This window comes from Taudactylus pleione, unplaced genomic scaffold, assembly GCF_031769625.1.
Source record: "Taudactylus pleione unplaced genomic scaffold, aTauple2 ptg000938l, whole genome shotgun sequence".
In the NCBI taxonomy this organism is placed as follows: Eukaryota; Metazoa; Chordata; class Amphibia; order Anura; family Myobatrachidae; genus Taudactylus; species Taudactylus pleione.
The window spans coordinates 514,907-536,151 of record NW_028285339.1 but is presented as its reverse complement, the minus strand read 5'-3'; the positions used below and the strand labels follow the sequence as shown (position 1 = coordinate 536,151).

Below are 21,245 nucleotides of genomic sequence, written 5' to 3'. Positions count from 1 at the left end.
GTTTTAACCCCCATCATATCATTACAAGTGTAAGGAATATACTTGTGCTAGATTACTATATATGTAAATAAACATACATCATTCTACTAGCTTTCATTCTACCTACACTAGTTACTATTCTCATACAATAAAAAAAGGTACCAGTGAGAGCTTCCAAAATCCTATAAAATATTGACTAACCCACCGGAGGTCCACCAAGTGATTCTAGTTATCAACATTAGATTTTTAACTAGCATTATGTGTTTAAGGTAGTCTTATCTCTTTCTAAATAGATTTGGTAGGTTTCTGTTCTGGGAGTATGGTCATCAGGATATCACATCATTTAGAGACCGGTTCTCTACGGAAATCATTGGTCTCATTCAATGCTGGTTAGATCTGAGTTAATATTCACCTAAAATTAAACTGTATAGGTGCAACCTACGTTTCTGACAATACAATTAGAACAAATCAAAAAACACTGCCACAACTGAGATTCTACAACTTATGTGGGTAAACAAATAGAACATGCGTCTGTTCTTTAAATGATCCCATTTATTTAGTCATTCATTAAAATATCCTACAAAAAAAAAAAAAGGTGAAAATATGATCATGTACAAGAGATGTAGCACAATTGGTTTAATTAGTTGGGGGGGGTGGGGGGATATTTGTGGGTCCTTCATTTGGCAAAGGAGGCCTCATCATTGGGGGCATAGGTCCAGGTGGAAGGAGTCCAGGTGCTGGAGGCGGTACACCTGGGGCTGGAGGCGGAGGAACGCCAGGTGCCGGAGGTGGCGGCACCCCTGGGGGAGGAATGCCAGGTGGAGGAATTCCAGGTGGTGGAACTCCAGGAGGTGGTACTGCGGGATTAGGTGGTGGTGGCGGCACACCAGGTGGTGGCACACCAGGAGGAGGTAAGGCTGGTGGTGGGACTGGGGGTGGTACACCAGGAGGGGGTACTCCTGGGACAGGAGGAAGTTGGGGAAGTGGCCCAGGGAGAGCTGGTGCCCCAGGAGGCATGGGAGGCAATGGCATTCCACCTGGAGGAGGGGGCGGCATATTTTCTGGAAGGGGTGGTCGAGGTGGCATCCCATTCAGCAGTGGTGGTGGCGGCCGTTTAACACCAGGTGGGGTAGGGGGTATTGTGGGTACAGGTGGTGGTTTCTCCATCTTAAAGTGGAACTGCAAGAAAAACTGAAAGAACAAATGGAGATTGTTTTAGTCTAAATTTCCAGTGTATTCCTATGATACAATTATTGTTTTGTGTATATAATACAAAAAGTTCATTTTGTAACTCACTTCCACAATGCTATGTATATGCATATACCTTGATATTATTAAAGCTCTTTTTTGCTCAGCAGTTCAACTGAAGATGGCACCCCTGATATCACTGGTTACTAATAGTACCACAGCAGAGCTAATCATGGTAGCTATACACAAGTGAGGGGAAAACTAAAGACTTTATTGATCTTTTAAAATAGTCATGCTTACATATTTTAAAAAAATATATATATATCACGACAGTTAAGTCTGGGATATGAGAGCAAATGAGTGATTGTTATTTGTTCCCATACATTACCAGATTCTCATTCCGGCCAGCCAACTAGTTGAATGGTTAGATGAAAGTTGGTCTATTAGTGTATGGCCACCGGGGGACTAATAATGCTACACATGGACTTTGTTACCTGCTTAGTCTCTCTGTTCCAGTGTGTCCAGAACTTCCCTTCAACCTTGTCAATCTCCCTGCTTGGTACCTGAATGGAGGCAAAAGGCAGAGTTAACTGAGAGTTAAGTAAATAGTAAGTGGTTGTGTAGCTACATTTAACAGCTATATGCTTATCAATAGTGTAGCTTAAGTACATCTCCCTGGGGGTTATCTAAAATCAGGAATATTTTATGTGTAAGTATGCCTATTTGTCAGCTGTAGATTGTAAGATTGCAAACATGGCTAATTACTGCTTGGTTCATAGCCAGTCTTGTTTTATTAACATATTTGGTTCTATATTGTAAAGGTCTATGTAGTATGCTGAATTCTATATAAATACCGGTTAATAATAAAAATGTATATATAGGTGCATTTATAATTTTTACGGGACACTAGACCCTGGGGTATAGAGCCTTCTTTAGGATGTTAGCACTTTATACTCTTCTCATACATCCCCATCAGCACCCCATGCAGCACACAAAGAACCTCCTCCTTACTGATTTCTGCTATGTACTGAAGAACAGTCTAAAGCAGATACTGTGCCTGCAGCTCCTGTCCCCTGTGTACTAAGTGGCAGGGACTGGCTATTAGCTGGGCTGGGACTGCATTGTTACATTTCTGCACAATTTTTTGCTCATATCTTGTTAGTTTTTTTTCTCATTGTGTACTCAGTCTGCTACTTCCCCTTCTCTTTTTATAATCATGTAGTATAAAGGGAGGTATAGACTGACAAGGCTTCTTCTGGGACTTTTTACATATGAAAAGTATCATGCCAAGTTGTCAAGTGGGGACACCTTATGCATAATGTGCGAATTGTGCAGCCATCTGTAGCACTCCCTACAGATATCAACTCGGGTCTGTTAAAAGAAGCTAAAACTCTAGCATTCAGTTTTTGACCTAACACAGATTGTTATTCGTCCCCAGACTGTAAATGTGGGGACCCGTACTTCCATCTCTTTAAATGAATCTTCAGCAAATTACCCCATACATCTGAGTGCATGCGATGCAAGGGTTGGCGGTGCACTTAGTGACGCCACAAGTTTGGAAGCATTGTTTGGCCAAGTTGGTTCAAGGTCTAGTAAAAGTTTCCTCCTCTTCAGAGAGGATTCTAGAGAACTCCTCATATGAAGAGCACTCACATGACAAGACGGAATGCACTGGATAACTGAGTGCTGACGGTCTGTCGGGCACTACACATCTAGCACAGTGAAGAATCTGGGAAGGCTGATACTAGCATCTGCATATTCCTGCCAGTTCCGCAAACAATCACAGTCACAACTGTGTGCACCTCTGAATCAAGCTCATTGTGTGTTGCTAATGTAGGGTGAATGGCACTAATTACAGAGAAAACTCATGACTTCATACAAAACAAAGCCCCTATTTTCACTTGGGTCAGCTAAATCATTAAAACAGATGTCCCCAGTGAACCAGATTCACTGTAAATTTGTTCAGAAGGACCTAGTTCTTGCGGTACTAAATACCTCTGGCAATTAAGGGTTTACATTAGACTGGTTTAGAATGAGGAGCTACACACCTTAAAAGCAATGGTTTCGTAAGGCTCTGCTGCCATCAAAAGATATTGCCAACGTCTATCTGGAGGTTCAATCCTCTGTTCATAGGCCGACATGAAGCGGTGCCTAGGAATGATGCTCTCTGCTATCTCTGGATAGTCAATCTGACAGAAATACCATAGGAATTTAGAACATTTCAAATTGATCATGTAAAATCAAAAGGAACAAAACAGATGAATGTGAAAATCTCACTAGTTTACAAGAATATATATTTGTAATACAATAAAAACAAAATATCACTTATGGGGAACAGTAAGTAATCCTTAAAAGTATAAAACAAAAGGCTCTGTTACCTGAAACAGCAGAGACTGCTGGCCCACCTCGGCATCCCTCTGTTTGGTTACTGTAAATTAAAATTAAGAATTTATGGATCCACAATTCATTTAATAGCAAATGCTGACAGTCACACAACCTAATAATCTCAAAAACATTTTTTTTTCACCTTTATAACCAGGACGTCCAATCTTGACAAACTTCTTGACTTCAACCTTTACCTTCTCGGGGGCTGGTTGTGCAGGCGCCTCCTTGGCCTCCTTTGCTGCACGGCGAGCCCTGACCACAATAAGAAACTCCTGAGCTACAATCTTTATAATAACACACAGATATTACACATCCCCATTTATTGATACTCAGAGCAACTTACAAATTGGTCTGATGTTTTTTTCCTTGAGTATGTGCAAGATAACTCCCCTAAGGATAAAAAAGAAACCATTTAAATAGAAAAGCAAACTAAACTCGAGCCCTCACAATGAACAGAAAAAAATATTTAAACAACGGACACTCTTCAATATTTGAGGAATAACAAACCTTAATCTAGTTCACTCTCATTAAACTCTGAGAAAAATATCATTACATTTCAAATAAACCATAAAAAAAATAGAGCAGTAGTCAGGGTATACAGTTTTCAAACATGGCTCACCTCATTATTATGCAGTGTGAGGCACAGCTTGCATTCATATGAGCCCAAGTGATTCTTCATAAAATAGGGGTCCTGGGAGAAAGAAAACAAATGTAATTGTTAAACATTTTTCTTAAACAGGTTATAACACATATATATAGCGTTCCCGCTAGGCTGTTTTAGCGGGGCGCGGTGTCCTGCCCTCCTTCTGGAGGGCAAAAAGCACCCTGCTATCCAGGAGGAGGGCAAAAAGCGCCCTGCCCCCACAGCCTGCGGGTGCCGTTCTCACCCGCGGGACGCAGTGTCCCGCGGGTGGAGAAACATGCGGTGTCCCGGTCACCGCCGGAGGATAGACGCCGGGCGCATGCGCCCGGCATCTATTCTCCCTTTCTGCAGCACTTGGGGGCTGCCCGGCATGTCCGTAAGCGCCGGGCACGCCCCCAAGTATGACGAAAAGGGGACGCGTCTTATAGACACACCCCTTTTCATGACCATGCCCCCTTTTCGGGCGCGCGCATAAGGTTGCCCTCTCCAGCTCCGGCGCCCTGCCTGCCGCCGGAGCTAGAGTGAACACTACATAGATATATATATATATATATCTATATATCTCACACACACACACACACACACACACACACACATACATACATACATATATACATACATACATACACAGTACCAGTCAAAAGTTTGGACACACCTTCTCATTCAATGGTTTTGTTTATTTAAATTATTATCAACATAGTAGATCAATACTGAAGACATCAAAACTATGAAAGAACACATATGGAATTATGTTGTAAACAAAAGTGTTAAAACAAAATCAAAATATGTTTTATATTTTAAGATTCCTCAAAGTAGCCCACTTTTGCTTGGATGACAGCTTTGCACACTCTTGGCATTCTCTCAATCAGCTTCATGAGGTAGTCTCCTGGAATGGTTTTCCAACAGTCTTAAAGGAGTTCCCAGAGGTGCTGAGCACTTGTTGGCTGCTTTTCCTTCACTCTGTGGTCCAACTCATCCCAAACCAGCTCAATTGGGTTTAGGTCGAGTGATTGTGGAGGCCAGGTCATCTCCATCACTTTCCTTCTTGGTCAAGTAGCCCTTACATAGCCTGGAGGTGTGTTTGGGGTCATTGTCTTGTTGAAAAACAAATGATGGTCCCATTAAGTGCAAACCAGATGGGATGGCATGGCGCTGCAGAATGCTGTGGTTGTCCTTCTGCTCCATGGGACGTTTCTGTCCTCTCTGAGCTCGCTAAGTGTGCCTTGAATTTTTAATAAATCACCAACAGTGTCACCAGCAAAGCACTCCCACACCATCACACCTCCTCCATGCTTCACAGTGGGAAGCACACATGCAGAAACCATCCACTCTCCTTCTCTGCGTCTCACAAAGACACGGCGGTTGGAACCAAAAATCTCAAATTTGGACTCATCAGACCAAGGTACAGATTTCAACTGGTCTAATGTCCATTCCTTGTGTTTCTTTGCACAAACAATTCTCTTCGCAGTGGATTCTTCGCACCAATACGACCATGAAGGCCTGATTCACGCAGTCTCCTCTGAACAGTTGATGTTGAGATTTGTCTGCTACTTGAACTATGTGAAGACTTTATGTGGTCTCTAATCTGAGGTGCTGTTAAGTAGCGATTTCTGAAGCTGGTAACTATAATTAACTTAACCTCTGCAGGTAGCTCTTGGTCTTCCTTTCCTGGGGCGGTCCTCATGAGAGCCAGTTTCATCATAGCGTTTCATGGTTTTTGCAACTGCACTTGAGGATACATTAAAAGTTCTTGAAATTTTCCGTATCGACTGACCTTCATGTCTTAAAGTACTGTTGTTTCTCTTTACTGTGTTGAGTGGTTGGTGCCATAATATGGATTACAATAGTAGTCAAATAGTGGTGTCCACTGTGTACTAACCCTACCTCTGCACAACACAACTGATGGTCTCAAACACACTAATACCCCTTTTACACCAGAGCAAAAACCTGGGTTTTTGCTGGGTCTACCCAGGTTGCAGCTCAGTGTAAAAGGGTCCCTGAAAAATAACCCAGGTCAAGTGACCCAGCAATCCAACCCAGGTAGCTACCAGGGTTGGACCCAGGATGGACCCGGGTAATGGTGCAGTGTAAACGGTGCAACCCAGGTTATCTGACCTGGGTCATGCCTAAAATGAGCTGATTGGTGGTTGTGGGGCATTCACCTCCCACTTTTTATGATCTCACAGGTTTAGCAGGGCAGACCTGAGTTCAGTGTGAACAGGGCTCTCCTGGAAATAACCCAGATCGAAGGCAGTGTAAATGGGTATGACCTGGGTCTGACCAGAGTTGGAACTATGTCCAAAAACCCAGGTCGGACCTGGGTTTTTGGTGGAAAAGAGCTATAAGAAGGCAAGTAATTCCGCAGTTTGACGAGGCACACCTGTTAATTCAAAACCATTCCAGGAGACTACCTAATTTAGCCGACTTGAGAGAATGCCAATAGTGTGCAAAGCCACCATCCAAGCAAAAAGGGGCTACTTTGAGGAATCTAAAACATATTTTGATTTAATTACAACAAAATTCCATGTGTGTTCTTTACACACACATACATACACACACACGTCTATATATATTTAGAGCTGTACCTTCCCAGAATACTCTAGCAACAGAGTATACATGAAGGCCAGAACCAACTACAAACAGTCAGCCAGGATAATTCTTGCGGCCCATATAAGGAAGGGGTTCCAACCAGCAGAAGGGTTGGATCATAGGAAATCCCCAACGAGTAGAGATTCCCCAGGGAAGCGGAGGCAGCACCATGAGAGATCGGAGACTACAACAACCAGCAGATGGCTCAGATAGCAGGATAACCCATTCTGGAAGCAGATAGGTAAAACGGCAACCTGAACCCTTCTGCGAGCCCAGGCGAAACCAGCGTCCACCTCGCCTGGAAGAAACGCTAATGACAGACAACTTCCAAAAGTGATGTAAGCATGCAGTCGGTACGAGCTTCCTGGTACGACACATAGTAGGAAAAACCACAATGAAACCTAGTGCGTGAAAAACACGGAAGCCACAGCCATACCAAGAGTGCAAGAACCTAAGGATCCCATCATATAGGGAAGCATCCAACTCAGAGAGGCTAGAACACTAGGAGGGCTTTCATGAAGGTGCCTTAATAAGACGGAAGTACATTTCTAGAAGACCGTGGACTGATAGGAATACATTAGATTGGATACCCGAAGATAAGGGGGAGCCATTCCGTGTCAAATCAAACTATTTGTTAAAAATTTACCTTACCAGCTCAGATTTTGTTCAAATTTGGTTTATGGAGAGTATATGTAGTCTAAGAAAAATACAAAAATTTATTTAAATATCTCATGCATTTCCAAAGTATGTAAAGTTTTCAAGAATCTGTCAAAAACACACAAACTGCATATTTTCAAATCGCTTTGGCAGCTCTCCTAATTAAGCTAGAGAGGTGGGAGTGGTGTCATTTTACTGTGTTTTGTATGCACTTTCCTATGCTATACAACACAAAAGGCTTTGTGAGGAAAAAAATTTTCCAAAATCAAATTGAAATTTTTGATCATGATTATCTCAGAAAGTGCATTGACAAAAAATTTCAAAACATTTCTGGAAATAGTCTATAGTAATTTTAAATGTTTGTCAAAATTTAAAAGTGGGAGGATAATGGGTTCATAGTTAAAAATTATTTTAAAACTGGAGTAGGCACATTTGAAAAAAAAATATCAGTGCCTACTTTTAAATCCAATTATATGATGGAACAACTAAAATTAGCCCAACACTCAGTATTTGAATTAAATGTAAATTCTCTTAATTACTTTTTGTCAATATCTACATGAGAATATATAATATAGATATATATTCTCACATGTAGAGATTGTCAAAAAGTAATTAAGAGAATTTACATTTAATTCAAATATTGTAGGCCTAATTATAAAAGTTCCTACATGACTTTATTAACTAAAACAATGAATAATTCTTGCAAGAAAATAACTAATGATCTTCAATGTTAATGCATTGTTTATGAATCATGCTCATGAAACAATGGTCAGGAATCATGCGCAGTATTGCAGGCCACAGCGCATGGGAAAGGCCCATGTGATGGAGTTGGCGGCAGTCAAGAGACTGGCAGCTAGAGCCAGCCTACAATGTCCATATGAAAACCAAATCCTCACACCTCTCCAACTTTATGAATGGGCAGTAGAAAATATATCTGGAATTAATTTGACGTTCCCAAAGCAAGAAGACTATATTGAGTCTTAAAACATTTTTGAATGATCATTTCAGCCAGTCAGTAACTATTCAGGGAACACAACAGTATCATGCTTTTATACCGGTTGACTCAAGTACATCAAAAATATCTGTGAAAACCTTTTCTAAGGCTACAGTATTCATTACAAAATCTATAGACAAACTCCAGTTGACACAAATAAATGGCTATATATCCGTTGTGTATAACAAGAAATGGTGGCTTGCTTATGTGATGGACAAGAATGAAGATGAAGACAAATTAAAAGGGACCTTCCTTCATCTAACTGTACCTTCACCATCATTCTTCTATCGAAGGAAGTCTGATGTACCGTGGATACCTCTAATAGATGTCTTATGCAAAGTTGACCCTATAACTCCAACTGGAAGAATTTATGTCATGTCCCCTGATGACACTTTAAAAACCACTGAGGCATTGTCAATCTATCTTCAGCAAACATTGTTGACTGACTAATACAATGTCAAGTATTTCTATTCAACTTGATTTATATAACATCAAATCTATTATTACCTATCACTACTTGTAATAGACACGACTTTTTTGAATAAACTACCTTGCTTAACAATAATTTTAAACTATGAACCCATTATCCTCCCACTTTTACATTTTGACAAACATTTAACATTAGTATAGACTATTTCCAGAAATTTTTTGTCGACGCACTTTGAGATAATCATGATCAAAAATTTCAGTTTCAATTTGGAAAAAGTTTTTCCTCACAAAGCCTATTGTGTTGTACATCTTCGGAAAGGGCATAAAAAAAACACAGTAAAAATTACACCACTCCCACCTCTCTAGCTTAATTAGGAGAGCTGCCATGGTGATTTGAAAATATGCTGGTTGTGCGTTTTTATCAGATTTTTGAAAACTGTACATATTTTAGAAACGGCATGATATATTTAAATAATATTTAGTATTTTTCTTAGACTACATATATACTCTCCATATAGCAAATTTTATCAAAATCTGAGCTGGTTAAGTAAAATCAGTGTGTTGATTTGACACGGAATGACCAGAGGACAAATGGCACCAGTCTGAAGACTACAGTCTCAAGAGGGACCAAGGGGTGGCATCGTTGTCATGAAAAACGGCACTGGACAGTAAAGCAGCCTCGGTAGGTGCCTTCAGCAGGTGTACTCACTGTGGATTCACTTGGGTACACCAAGGTGGCTGTTTGTGGGCGTTAGTGGTGCTGTGACCAGGCAATTGCAGCAGGCAGTAGCTGCGGCGGGGACCCGGCAGAGGTGCAACCATCAATGGCGGCAGCGCGGGTGTCAGCGACGGCAGTGCTGGCGTCAGCTGGATCTGGCGGCGGCACCGGCGTTGGGCCTGGATGCGAGAGGATCCAGTCCTTGCCTGACATTCTGCAGCGGAGCCCATTTAAAAAATGGCGCCTCAGCCTATTCACGGCTTGCGACGTGATCGCCCCGCTCCCTTGGCTGGCTTACATAAGCCAGCAAGAGGAGGCGGCATGGCAGTCCGACGGCTGGGAGCAATGAAGAGCTCCTGAAGGAAGACGCCAGAAGTACTAATGGGCGGCGGCCATGCAAAAGAGCTGACACAGGCTGCCGCCCACTAAAGAGCTTAAAGGCTGCTGTCCCCCAAGCGAAGACGCCGAAGCCCTAGGGTGGCGGCGGCCACGCAAAAGAGCTTAAAAGCCGCCGTCCCCCCAGGTGAAGACACAGTAAAATAAAATTTTACAGCATTAAAGTGTTTTGGGTTTATTTTAATATTTTCTTTACAGGTGGACTACAGGTGCCAATGGGCCCTTATGCCCTGCATGCTGGTATTGTGGTTCCCCAAGTACCAGCATGTAGGGAAGGCTTACTGGGACCTGTGGTGCACCTGCAAAGGACAAATATTTTTTTAACAATAAACTATACACAATCAACCCGGCACCCACCACCCAGGGGTGCCGGGGATAGCCCTGGGCTATCCGCCTAGGCCTGGGGTGCTCTGGAGAGGGGGACGTTTTTATTGGGGGGGGTTCTCCAGCTCCCCAGGGATCCCCGGCCTGGGCTGACTAAAGTTTCGGCTGGGGGGGCCTGGTGAAAGGGCCCCCCTGGCTGTGGCATTAGCCCCCTGCTAGAAAAAGTCCGGTGCTGGTTCTGGATAATACAGAGGGACCCTACTCATTTCCCTCCCCTGTATTTCCAGAACCAGATCAGAGCCTAATGCTGGTTGCTCAAAGTACGGGGGACCCCTACGTCGTTTGTCCCCCGTATTTTGGCAACCAGGGCTGGTTCTGACTAGCCCGGTGCTGGTTCTGACTAGATACGGGGGGGGCCCCTACGCTTTTTGTTCCCTGTATTTTCACAACCAGGACTGGCCATGAAAAGCCTGGGGCTGGGTGTGCTTAAGAGGGTTGGGGGCACATTTTTTTTTTTTTTTTACACATTCTATTTTTAACATAGATGCATTTTACTGATGCGTCCATGCATCTGTGACTTATTGATTTTATTTTCTCAGGTGCATGCCCAGTACCGGTGAGCCCTCTGATGCCCTTGTGCACTGCCCCGCTGCTGCCACTGGTCCGCACCCCCGCAAGCCTACAGCTGTCTCACCCTGCACCTCCCAAACCACCTCCTGTGTGCCAGCCCCTCTTCTACCTGCGCTAGTGTACAATTTTGTTGCCCTTCTCCCCTGCAGGTAGCACGGTTTGCTCCTCCAAACCCTGAGTTAATAAATTTTTAAAAAGCAATAAAATTTCATAGACAAAAAACCTTACGGTTTCACATGTCCCATTAAGACTTAGACATGATCTGAATTTTCACAAAACCTACTGAATTTCTGCCAGTCAAACTTAAAATTGCAATGAAATTCCGATCATTAACGCCAACGCCTTAATGGACTTATTCCTTGTGCAATACAGATATGGTATGCCATCACACCCTGTGTTAACTACAGAGTCAGCACTCTCACAGAGTGAGATTGCTGTCATTTACAAAATGGTGGAGCTGCTAATTCACACAATTGTGTGCTCAATGGAATACACACATGCAGTCTATGCAATTGAGGTCTGAGCAGAAAGGCATGGAGAGGGGGAAGATTAAGCAACTGAGATGGGGGGAAACGAAAGTGTTTCAGATGGGTGGAAAATAGTGGTGCGGATGGGGGGGCACAAAGTGTTGCAGATGGGTGGAAAACAGTTGTGCAGATGGGGAAGACTGCAGCTCGAATGTGATGGGGAGACAGAGTGGCATGGTTGGGATGGGGGGGGGGGGTAGGGGGGCAGAGTGACGTGTATGGAGGACTATATTGTCTATGAAGAAATAAAAAAAAAAATATATATATATAGTCACAAAAGTCCAGCCCACACTTTATTGCTACAACGAAGGTTCTACTAACTTAATTGCATGTTGCATTCTTTTTGCTCACATGAACGGACGTTGTTAGCTATTTACCTTTTGATGGTTTTATGGATTAAAACTTATTTTTTGCATTTGAAAAGGGTGTGCCGGTCGTCTGGTGTTCTGGACTTTTGTGACTATTAATATTTATGATCTGGCACCCTATGATCTTTTTTAAAAAAAACAGTGAGAGTGTGCAGGATAGGCTGTTCTTTGTCTCATATATATATCTATCCCACAACAGTCTGCCTGAACACTATGTGCATAAGGAAGATAGAGAGGCTAATATGGCCCACGAAACGTAGGGTAAGCCTTGTTACACTAACACTTTATTGTAAGCCTAGCATAAGATATTAACTAAGACCCTGCAGCGTTCAAGTTGTACATGGAATTAGTACATATATGACACTGGATCACTAACCAGTGACCCCTGACATTAAAAAAAAAAAAAAAAAATGGTTACAAAAGAAAACAAACAATATAATTAAACAGCAGGAACCTGCTCCACCAAGTTTACGTTGAATGCCCACCATTATGCAAGCCAAGCCTGACCCTGCCAAACTTCTTGGAAGGTGGCCCACGGCCTGCAGAAATAGCAACTGTAACTGCAGTCTGTTGTAATTCAAACCAAATAAGCTCTGAGAGAGGATGTTTAAATAGGAACCTACATGGGGCCACTGCATTATGTTCAGTCTGCGACAAGTCAATTCTTTGGCGTACCGGAATGCATCCTAAAAGATGTATCTATACAGTAATACAAAAGGTGAGTAAGCTTAGATATTAGTGATCCTAGCCAAGGGAGGGATAGACCTGTAGTCACCATAAACCCTAGTAAGGGGTCTAAAAATGTATATTCACAGAATGGGCACTAGATATTGTATTATGATAAGTCTATATCTTCTTAAGGGAGAGTTAGTCCTCGCGAAGCAGCCAGCCAGCTTATATTGCGCTCTGAAGATAAACTACCATTCTTCTTTCTGGCAGAAAAATAGAATTATATAATGATTCCTGTCAGAGAATGACTGTCCCTCCAAGATGGAGGAATATCACTCCTAGCAGGAGGAGTGACACAAGAGGGATAGGACTTCAGAAGACTGGAACTGGAATCAGCGACTGCAAACTGGGTGTCGAAACCTCAGCCAATGATGTTCACACCTATCCGTGACATCTCTGGTAACGAAGACAGGTACAAAAACCCCAGAGGATGCAGACAACATATAGCTCCGGGAGGGAGGATAAGCTATGTTGGAACTATGGACCCACACGTCAGAAAAAGAGGTATAGAGAGTCCACTGATGTGACAAGGTTAAATATATGGGCAAATGACTGCTAGGACAGCAGCTAGGGTGCAATGTCAGGTATGCTTTATCCAGAGCATCTGCCCAGGCCTTGGTGGAGTAAACCCACTTACCTGTGAACGACTTGAAGCCGCCTGGTCACCTTGTCAAATTTCACTGACCTTTCCAAACTCTGAGCAACCAGCACAGTCAGGTATGCAGAGTAGCCATAAGTTCCGTCGGTGGTCAGAGACCCATCGCTCTACAGCTCAGACTTCAGCCTGGAGATGATGCAATAGAAGTTGCTGTAGAAAACTAGCAGGGTGGTTAGTGGAGAAATATATGGTCATACAGAGGGACCGCCCTCTTTGACTCACAGAATCACAACTGTGCACCCACAAGAAAAAGCTGGGTCAGCGGAGAGATTGGCTAATGCTGCACATCCAATACCCGACCCAGGGAAGACAGTATGATTACGACATCGTAATCATACTGTCGTTCCTAATCCCCTGCAGTGCCTACACTGAACGATAAGTCGTTCAGTGTAGGCACCCTCCATCATCCCCGAACATGGTCAATCTGTCATTATCGGCAGATTGACCAGCATATTCGGCAATGATTGATGTCTGAAACGACCAGTGGGAGTGCACATTGCTGGTCGTTTCTGACATTTGCATGCCCGATTTGTGCCTGATCAACGAGCGATTGAACGATGTCGTTATCGGTCAATCGCTCTGTTTAATCAGGTAGTGGATACCCGCCTTAACAGTGTTAAGCGGAACTAGTTTACTGCCAGACTCCCACACCCGTGAGTCCAAACTCCCAATCTGCTTAATATATATGGTATGGAATACACGTTCTTAGAGAGAACATACCTCCAAGTGAGATCTGAATTACTGCAATTTTCAATAATAGATCCTCAGATAGTGCGTATCAGATATTAACTGATAAGAACAATACTACACCAAGTTTTAGTCAAAGGCCGCGAAGCGAGATTATATATATATATATATATATTTTTTTTTTTATTACACACAGCACCTGGTATTCCCAGGCGGTCTTCCGTCCATAGGGCCGGCCTCCTTTTTAGTATGTGTGCTGCCACAGCGAGCACACTATATATAACTATTAAAACATATATACTCACACACATGTAACTTCTCTAGGGTAGCGCTTCTGGGACCATAAGAGGTTGTGTGCAGTGGACTGGTGTGTACTGTGAGGCATAGTTAGCATGGGGTATAGCCAGAACATGCAATGCACCCCATAGAAGATAACCACTGCGCAAGCCACTAAATCTTGTTTTTGCATTTCAGTACCACAAGTGATACAAGAGATTACATAGCCTGCATCTAGCTTGGAGTAGTCTGATCCAGCCCATTACTAATAATCAGTACAGCTGCTGCTTAGCCAAGCGCTAGAAACAAACAACAGGGTATGCGCAGGCAGGGAGCACTCCAAAGGAGCTGTGTGCCTCAGTACCGTAGCCTTCTGCAGCCTCTGTTAAAAAATGTGGATGTCCTGCATGTGGGAGCGCGCCAGCCATAGCGGAGCTTGGCCACTAGTAAGGGTTTCCAGGATGACCTCAGTGAGATCCCCTCCGTACTGAGCGGAAATTACTGCGCAGCCGCTAAGCCCCGCCCCCAGCCCTCGCATGCTGGGGCAACTTACAGGACTGATCCAGCCGCTTGTATCAAGGGGGTCCCACTCTTACAGAGCCCGCTGGTAAACAGCGGCTACAAAATGGCGGGACTGAACGTGTGAGAGCGCACTGGCAGGATCCATTTCTTAGGGAAGCAGTGATGCTTCCATGTAAAGCCCCCAGTTAGCAAATGGCGGGCTTGTGAGCTCTCTCTCTGGTTCCCGAGCAGGATTGCAGGAAAGACCGCTCTGCCGCTAAGCCTCGCCCCCAGCTCCCGTTACCCAGCCAGTCTAACGCAAGCGCTGGCTAATGATAATGGGCAAATCTTTATAGTTAAAAGTGCTGCTAGATAGGCTATAGCAGCCTTTGCTTAATGAGCTGTCCACCCTATCCAGCAAGAAACTGGCGGGACCGCGCTGCATTCCTGTCAGCGCTGTGCTGAGGGACTCTGGCGCCTGCCGGTCTCCTCCTATGTTTAATAGAGGGAATAGCAGAGAGGTTAGCGCTCTGTGTGTGAAGGCCACAGCTGTGCCGTGTGTCACACTGCCCAGCGATTTGTCCCACCACTAGCCAGGGGTGGTGGTTTTACTCACCACTGCTGCGGCCAGGATGCTGAGCGGGGGGAAGCGGGGGACCCGGGCACACTAGCCACAGTAAATTGTGGCGGGCCTGCTGACTCAATGTAAACTAGAGCCCCCCTCCAGGAACACCGGACACAGGCTGCAGTAGCAGTGGCGGTTCCCTTACCGGCGGCTCCCACGTAGCAGGCAGACTGCCACAGAAAACAGTCTGCCTGTCCTCAAGCTTGTATCTTCATAAAAATAAGACAAAAAAATTAAATTTAGAAGGAAAAGGCTGGAGAGAGCTGGTAGCACATTAGGCTGTCTCGGGCACATTTCTAAAACTGGGGCTGTTGGGGCATAGAGGGGGAGGAGCCAGTCACACTTCTAGATCATTTAAAGGTGCCAGGCTCTACTCTACCACAGTCTATACCCCATTGTCTATGCTCCAGTATCACCTAGTGGATGAAAGAGAAATAAATGCTGTCTGTATCTATTATTGCTGATAGCACTGTTTTTTAGCAGTGCTATCAGCATTTTGCCCCCTCATAGCAGATGGCTGGTGTCTGCAATTATCAACGAGCGCTATGTCTAAATTAGTGCTCGTTTACCTTATTTCATTTCATCAGCCAGTGCCCTCTGATAAACAGCGGTCCGGCGGTGTCTAGCCAGTGCTCTCCCCCCGGCACCCGGAAGTAAGCCCAGCATGCCTTGTGGCTGCCGGGTTTCCATGGAAATCTCTAAATGTCCGGGTAGTCCAAAAGTCTCAACTATGCGTGTCCGGGCTAAGAGCTACAGATGGCTCATGTGCAGTCTGTAAACACACGGGGCTTGCCATCTTTCGCCAGCGCTGCTTGAGTGTTAAAAGTTGCGCTGACAGGACAAATACCGCTACCTGAGAATATTTACCATGTTAAGTACAAGGAAAGAAAAATCAAACAGGACGGCGATGAAAACACTGCATGTTAATTCGATAAATGGGGGCATATATCTCACTCTATGGGCCAAATGTAATAGGGTGAGAGTTTAGAAAATGTGGGAGTAAACGCTCACTTTTAAAAGTCGCCCAATGTAATAGAGTCCGAGAATATGCAAACTCTGTGTTTTTCAGAATAAAAAAAACTAATGATTTAAACTCTCATCCAGATGTTTTCCCAGTTTGAAAATACAACTCGTCCAATGTAATATTGTGAGCGTTTACTGCTAAACTCTCACCCTATTACATTTGTCCCTATATCTCTCTATACAACTACATAGATCTATATTCATCATTTTAAGTGCAGCACTCCAGGCTTGAAATAATGACATACAGCAGCACACTGCTTTGCCAACGTCCAATAAAAATGGCTGCTTTAGATGTACATGCACAATTTGTCGATGTATAATAAGTGGTGATACATTTTGCAACCATATTTGACACCATCTTACATGTAACAGTAGATTTGCAGTCTACCAGATAATCTGCCCTTGTGGATTGTCATATATAAAATGATGAATATTTACAATACTATGTGAAGGCACCAGTTAAGGTGATGTTGGTACTGTGAATGCTGGATCTACCATATGACAGAGAGAGAGACAGATATTATATAGATATATATATATATATACACACACACACACACACACAGACATCTTGCATGGCAGATCCAGCACTATGTAACTAAAGGTGCATACACACGGTCAGATATGTCAGATGAACGATTGCACGATTTGCAAACGATTGAACGATTTTTTACTGTATTAAAATGAATGGAAATCGTCCAAAACTGACTGCAAACACATCAGATGTCAGATATCGTAATCTGACGAACGGGACCGCTCATCGTTCATAGATGCACACGTCAGATTTTCCTTCAGATATGAACGATTTTTAAAATCGTTATCGTTCAGATCTGAAGAAAAATCTGACCGTGTGTATGCACCATAAGGTAGAGGACATTTCTATTACTTCCAATCTTCCACCAATTTAATTTCAATACCTTGTTGATATCAATAGTCTCCAAGGCCAGCTGCCTGAGACGTTCTCTTCTGTCCCTGTTGCTTTCAGATGCAGATGCAACTCCACCACTGCCGGTCTTTCCACCAGCTCTGTGTTGGAAATCCATGGCTGGAAAGGTTTGAGGGACACACAGGGAAAGAAACCTGAAAAGAAACAATATATAAGAGTAAAGCCTTAAAGTATGCAGATTTTTTTTATATATGCGTATTCCTCTGTGTGATAAGATGCAGAACAGATGGCAGCCCACTTATTGAGCAGCAAAAAATCCATGTGTAAGTTTAGTGCATTTCTCCATAGGGATCAAGGACTCTAATGGAAATTATAAGCCATCCGCCATGCATCCAGTTTTCATAAAATGAAAAGGGCTTTTATATAGATAAAAGGTCAAATTAAAAACGGTACTTGTGTACTTTGCAAACTCATTGCAGAGAGAACTCAAGTGCCCTACTCTCATTACCGTGTTTGCAAATATGCGCTATAGCACGTAATTACCCAGGATTGAGCACTGGGGACTCACTTTTCAAGAGTAGCCAGGTCCCCGGGGACGCACTGTGCTATGGCCAATCCCTGACAGCTGGCTGCAGCACAGCGTGTAACAAATACAACACTGTTTGTTATAGCAGCCAATGAGAGTCAGACAGACTCTCATTGGCTGCTGCTGTGGAAAGCCGTGCTGGGATCAAGGGTGTGATCCCAGCATCGGCAGAGCTGCAGGGGCAGGCAGAGGAGCCTGGCCCGGCACTGGGACAGTGTGTTTGTTCCCAGCGCCGGGTAAGTAGCCGCGGCGGGTATCTGGTGAAGGGACCGCCTTGTTCCTTCCACCAGCGTCGGCAGTAAAGTGGTGGCAGGAGAAGCTTGACTCCACGCGTAAGCTAAGCGGAGCTCGCCGCCCGAAAGCCAAGCAGTGGTTGTTTGGCACTGGCCGCGAGCCTAACACGGCTCGTGGCAGCAGCCAATAGGAAGTAGACGCGACGAGCCAATAACGGCTCGCCGCGTCATAGACCCGCCTACTCGCGGCGTCTTGGATTACACACCGCTGAGCGGGAAAGTTCAGTCCGGTGGTGGAGGGCAAGGAGTGAGGACCTCCCGAAGAGAAGAGCGTTGCGACAACAGTTCCGGCGGCAGCGCAAAAGGCCAGAAGACTGTGATCTGGGTAGGCGGCCTTGGGCCACCGGTATTTAACCCCTCCCTAGACCACCAGGGTTGCCGGGCACTAGGCCCGTTTCATAAATTCAGGCAATAGGCCTGTGGGGATATAGGCGGGCATAGGGCCCAATTGAAGGTATCTGCCCCCCCCAAATTAGGTGTGAGTGACCTGGGCATTAGGCCCAGGTCACTAAAGGGCAAATAGGTGGGCCACTACTGGGGGGCAATGCATAGGGGGTCAACTACTGGGGGCACTACATAGGGTGGGTACTACTGGGGGCAATGCATAAGGGGACTACTACTGGGGGCACTGCATAGGGGGGGATTACTACTGGGGGCACTGCATAGGGGGAATATTAGGGGCAATGAATAGAGGGACTACTACTGTGGGCACTGCATGGGGGGGGATTACTACTGGGAGCAATGCATAGCGGGACTATTAGGGGCAATGCATAGGGGGTCAACTACTGGGGGCACTGCACAGGGGGGATTTCTACTGTGGGAAATGCATAGGGGGACTACTAGGGTCAATGCATAGGGGGTCAACTACTGGGGGCACTGCATAGGGGGGGCATAATGTGTTCTGGCTGTTATTCACTATGGGTTTTGTGTACATACAAGTCATATGTGTAGAAAAAAACATGCATTTAAGGGGCCTGAGGGGAGGTCTGATGCTGTTGGCGGTAGCAGATGGGCATTCTAAGGGTATGTGGGGACGTGCGTGTGGTGGCATGTGGGGAGGTCTGAGGGACATCTAAAGCATAAATTATGATGGGACCCATAAATGGTTAGATAGGACCCCATTTTTTTTTTTAAATGAAGGGTCCCTGGGACTCACATATTTTGTCACTGCATTATTATTATCAATCATGGTAATGTCTAAATCCCCTTCATGGAGAGGACCCTGACGTCATCAGCCAGTGTCCAGCGTCATTCCCTACCATCCAAGTGGGCATAGAGGGGGGATATAACCTTGTGGCGAGCGTAGCAAGCCCGCGAGGGGTCAACTTTCTTCTTTAGGTGGGGACAACTTTCAGTACTTGTGTACGTAAAGTACACAAGTACCATTTAAAACATTCATTGGGTTCTCTCTGCAATGAGTCCATAAAGTACACAAGAATCTTAAAAACAATAGTTAAAATATGGGGCTGCTGAAAGTGCCATACCATTCAAGAACTGACCTGTCACCCACTTCTTATCTTATGTGAGATGGGTGTAACGTTCTCATTGTGTGTAGATTAGTGTAGCATCATAGCTCAGTATCATCCTCTCCCTTGCTCAGTTTTGAAAAAAGTGACAACTAACTCCAACATATAGCGTCTGCTATATACATGTCATCCCTGCACACCACCTCTGTCTCCCTAATTGTAGTCACTTGGTCTGCAGTATTGCCTGATGTGTAAACATAATACTGCATACTGTCATCTACAAAGCTACACACATCATTTATCATTTGATAGAGTGCACTCGATAAATGATTAGGTCTAGAACGAGGTGCTGTAAAGAACCTCTGACATCACAACCCCGTGAACCGCAGCAAAAGGGGGAGGAGCAAGGTTCAGAACAGTGGGCCAAAAGTGTCGCTTCACTCGCCACAGGTTTATATTCCCCCTCTAAGACCACAAAGAGTGTAACACTGGTAGCTAACCGGCCATGCCGTAGCGTCACATGGTTGTGACATCAGAGGTCCTTTCTCCAACTTGGATCTAGCAACAACCCTGAATGCTTCCTCGAAGCCAATTGGCTGCCAAGGGCAACTTCTCCACTCTTATCACTGTAAGATACATCAACCCCTAGGTTTCCAGAGAATAATGCGAACTGGGAGCAAACCATTCTCTTTAAGGTGCCCACACACATACCGATCTGCACACGATCCCACGGTGTGTGCGATTTCCCCTGAACTCTCCCCCGGCAGCTACTACACACGATTTGTAGTAAAAAGCATAAGACCTATCGTGCTTCTTAACTTTTTTTTTTTTCCCCCAGTGCATTTTGTCCCAGATTGTCAGATCTGCCCTACCGCACGGCAGATCTGACGATGCGATGTGCGGGGACGCGCATCGCATCGTGAGTTAGGACTCACGATTTGGCCATATTTTACACGATCTGTCGTCACGATTCGTCGGAATCGGCCAGATCGTGTAAAATATCGCTATGTGTGTGGGCACCTTAAGGCAGGTACCCACTACTAGATATACAAACGAGAGCACGATTTACGACATTGCAATCGTGCTCTCGTTTGTATATCTAGTGATGTGCCTACACTGAACGGTCACTCGTTCAGTCCAGGCACATCACCCATCCCCGCACATGCTGAACCTGATGGGATCGTCAGGTTGACCAACATATACGAGCGATGATAGATGTCGGAAGCGACCAGCGTGCATCGCTGGTTGCTTCCGACCAAAACATGCTAGATTTGCAAGCGATTGCATGATAACAACGCCGTTATCGTGCAACCACTTACTAAAATCGCCTAGTGGATACCCCCCTTAAATCTCCACTCTTCCCCTGGCCTTTACTTCGCCCCATATGCCGGCATGGTGGAAGAATCCATGCAGTGTTAGTGGTTCTAACGACGGGGGCTTCGGGGACACTGCGCTATATACGCTGCCGGCGATGCAAAGCCGCCATGCCATCCCTCCATGCTCCCTGCCAGTGGCGGGACAAGAATGTGAGGAGACGTGTACACCCGTAACAGGCTTAAGACTCCTGCTCGGGAGTCGGGATACTCACCACCTCTCACGCTCCCCCTGATCTGTACCGGAAGTGTGTGTGTGTGTGTGTGTGTGTTGCACTGGCCGGACGTTACGTAGTTTTAGTAACAACTTTATTC

General features: G+C 44.7%; 1 protein-coding gene across 1 annotated transcript; it reads right to left on the bottom strand.

The window, feature by feature from the left end:
* Positions 1-513: 513 nt before the first annotated feature.
* SF3A2 (splicing factor 3a subunit 2) lies at positions 514-21,243 on the bottom strand. The gene is made up of 9 exons (XM_088459838.1): positions 21,146-21,243; positions 17,244-17,406; positions 4,172-4,243; positions 3,896-3,942; positions 3,695-3,804; positions 3,546-3,595; positions 3,216-3,356; positions 1,662-1,730; positions 514-1,170 (listed from the first exon to the last, which is right to left on the bottom strand). The coding sequence occupies exons 2-9, from the start codon at positions 17,367-17,369 to the stop codon at positions 616-618; spliced, it is 1,170 nt and encodes a 389-aa protein (XP_088315964.1). The 5' UTR covers positions 17,370-17,406; positions 21,146-21,243; the 3' UTR covers positions 514-615.
* Between the last annotated feature and the right edge of the window lie 2 nt (positions 21,244-21,245).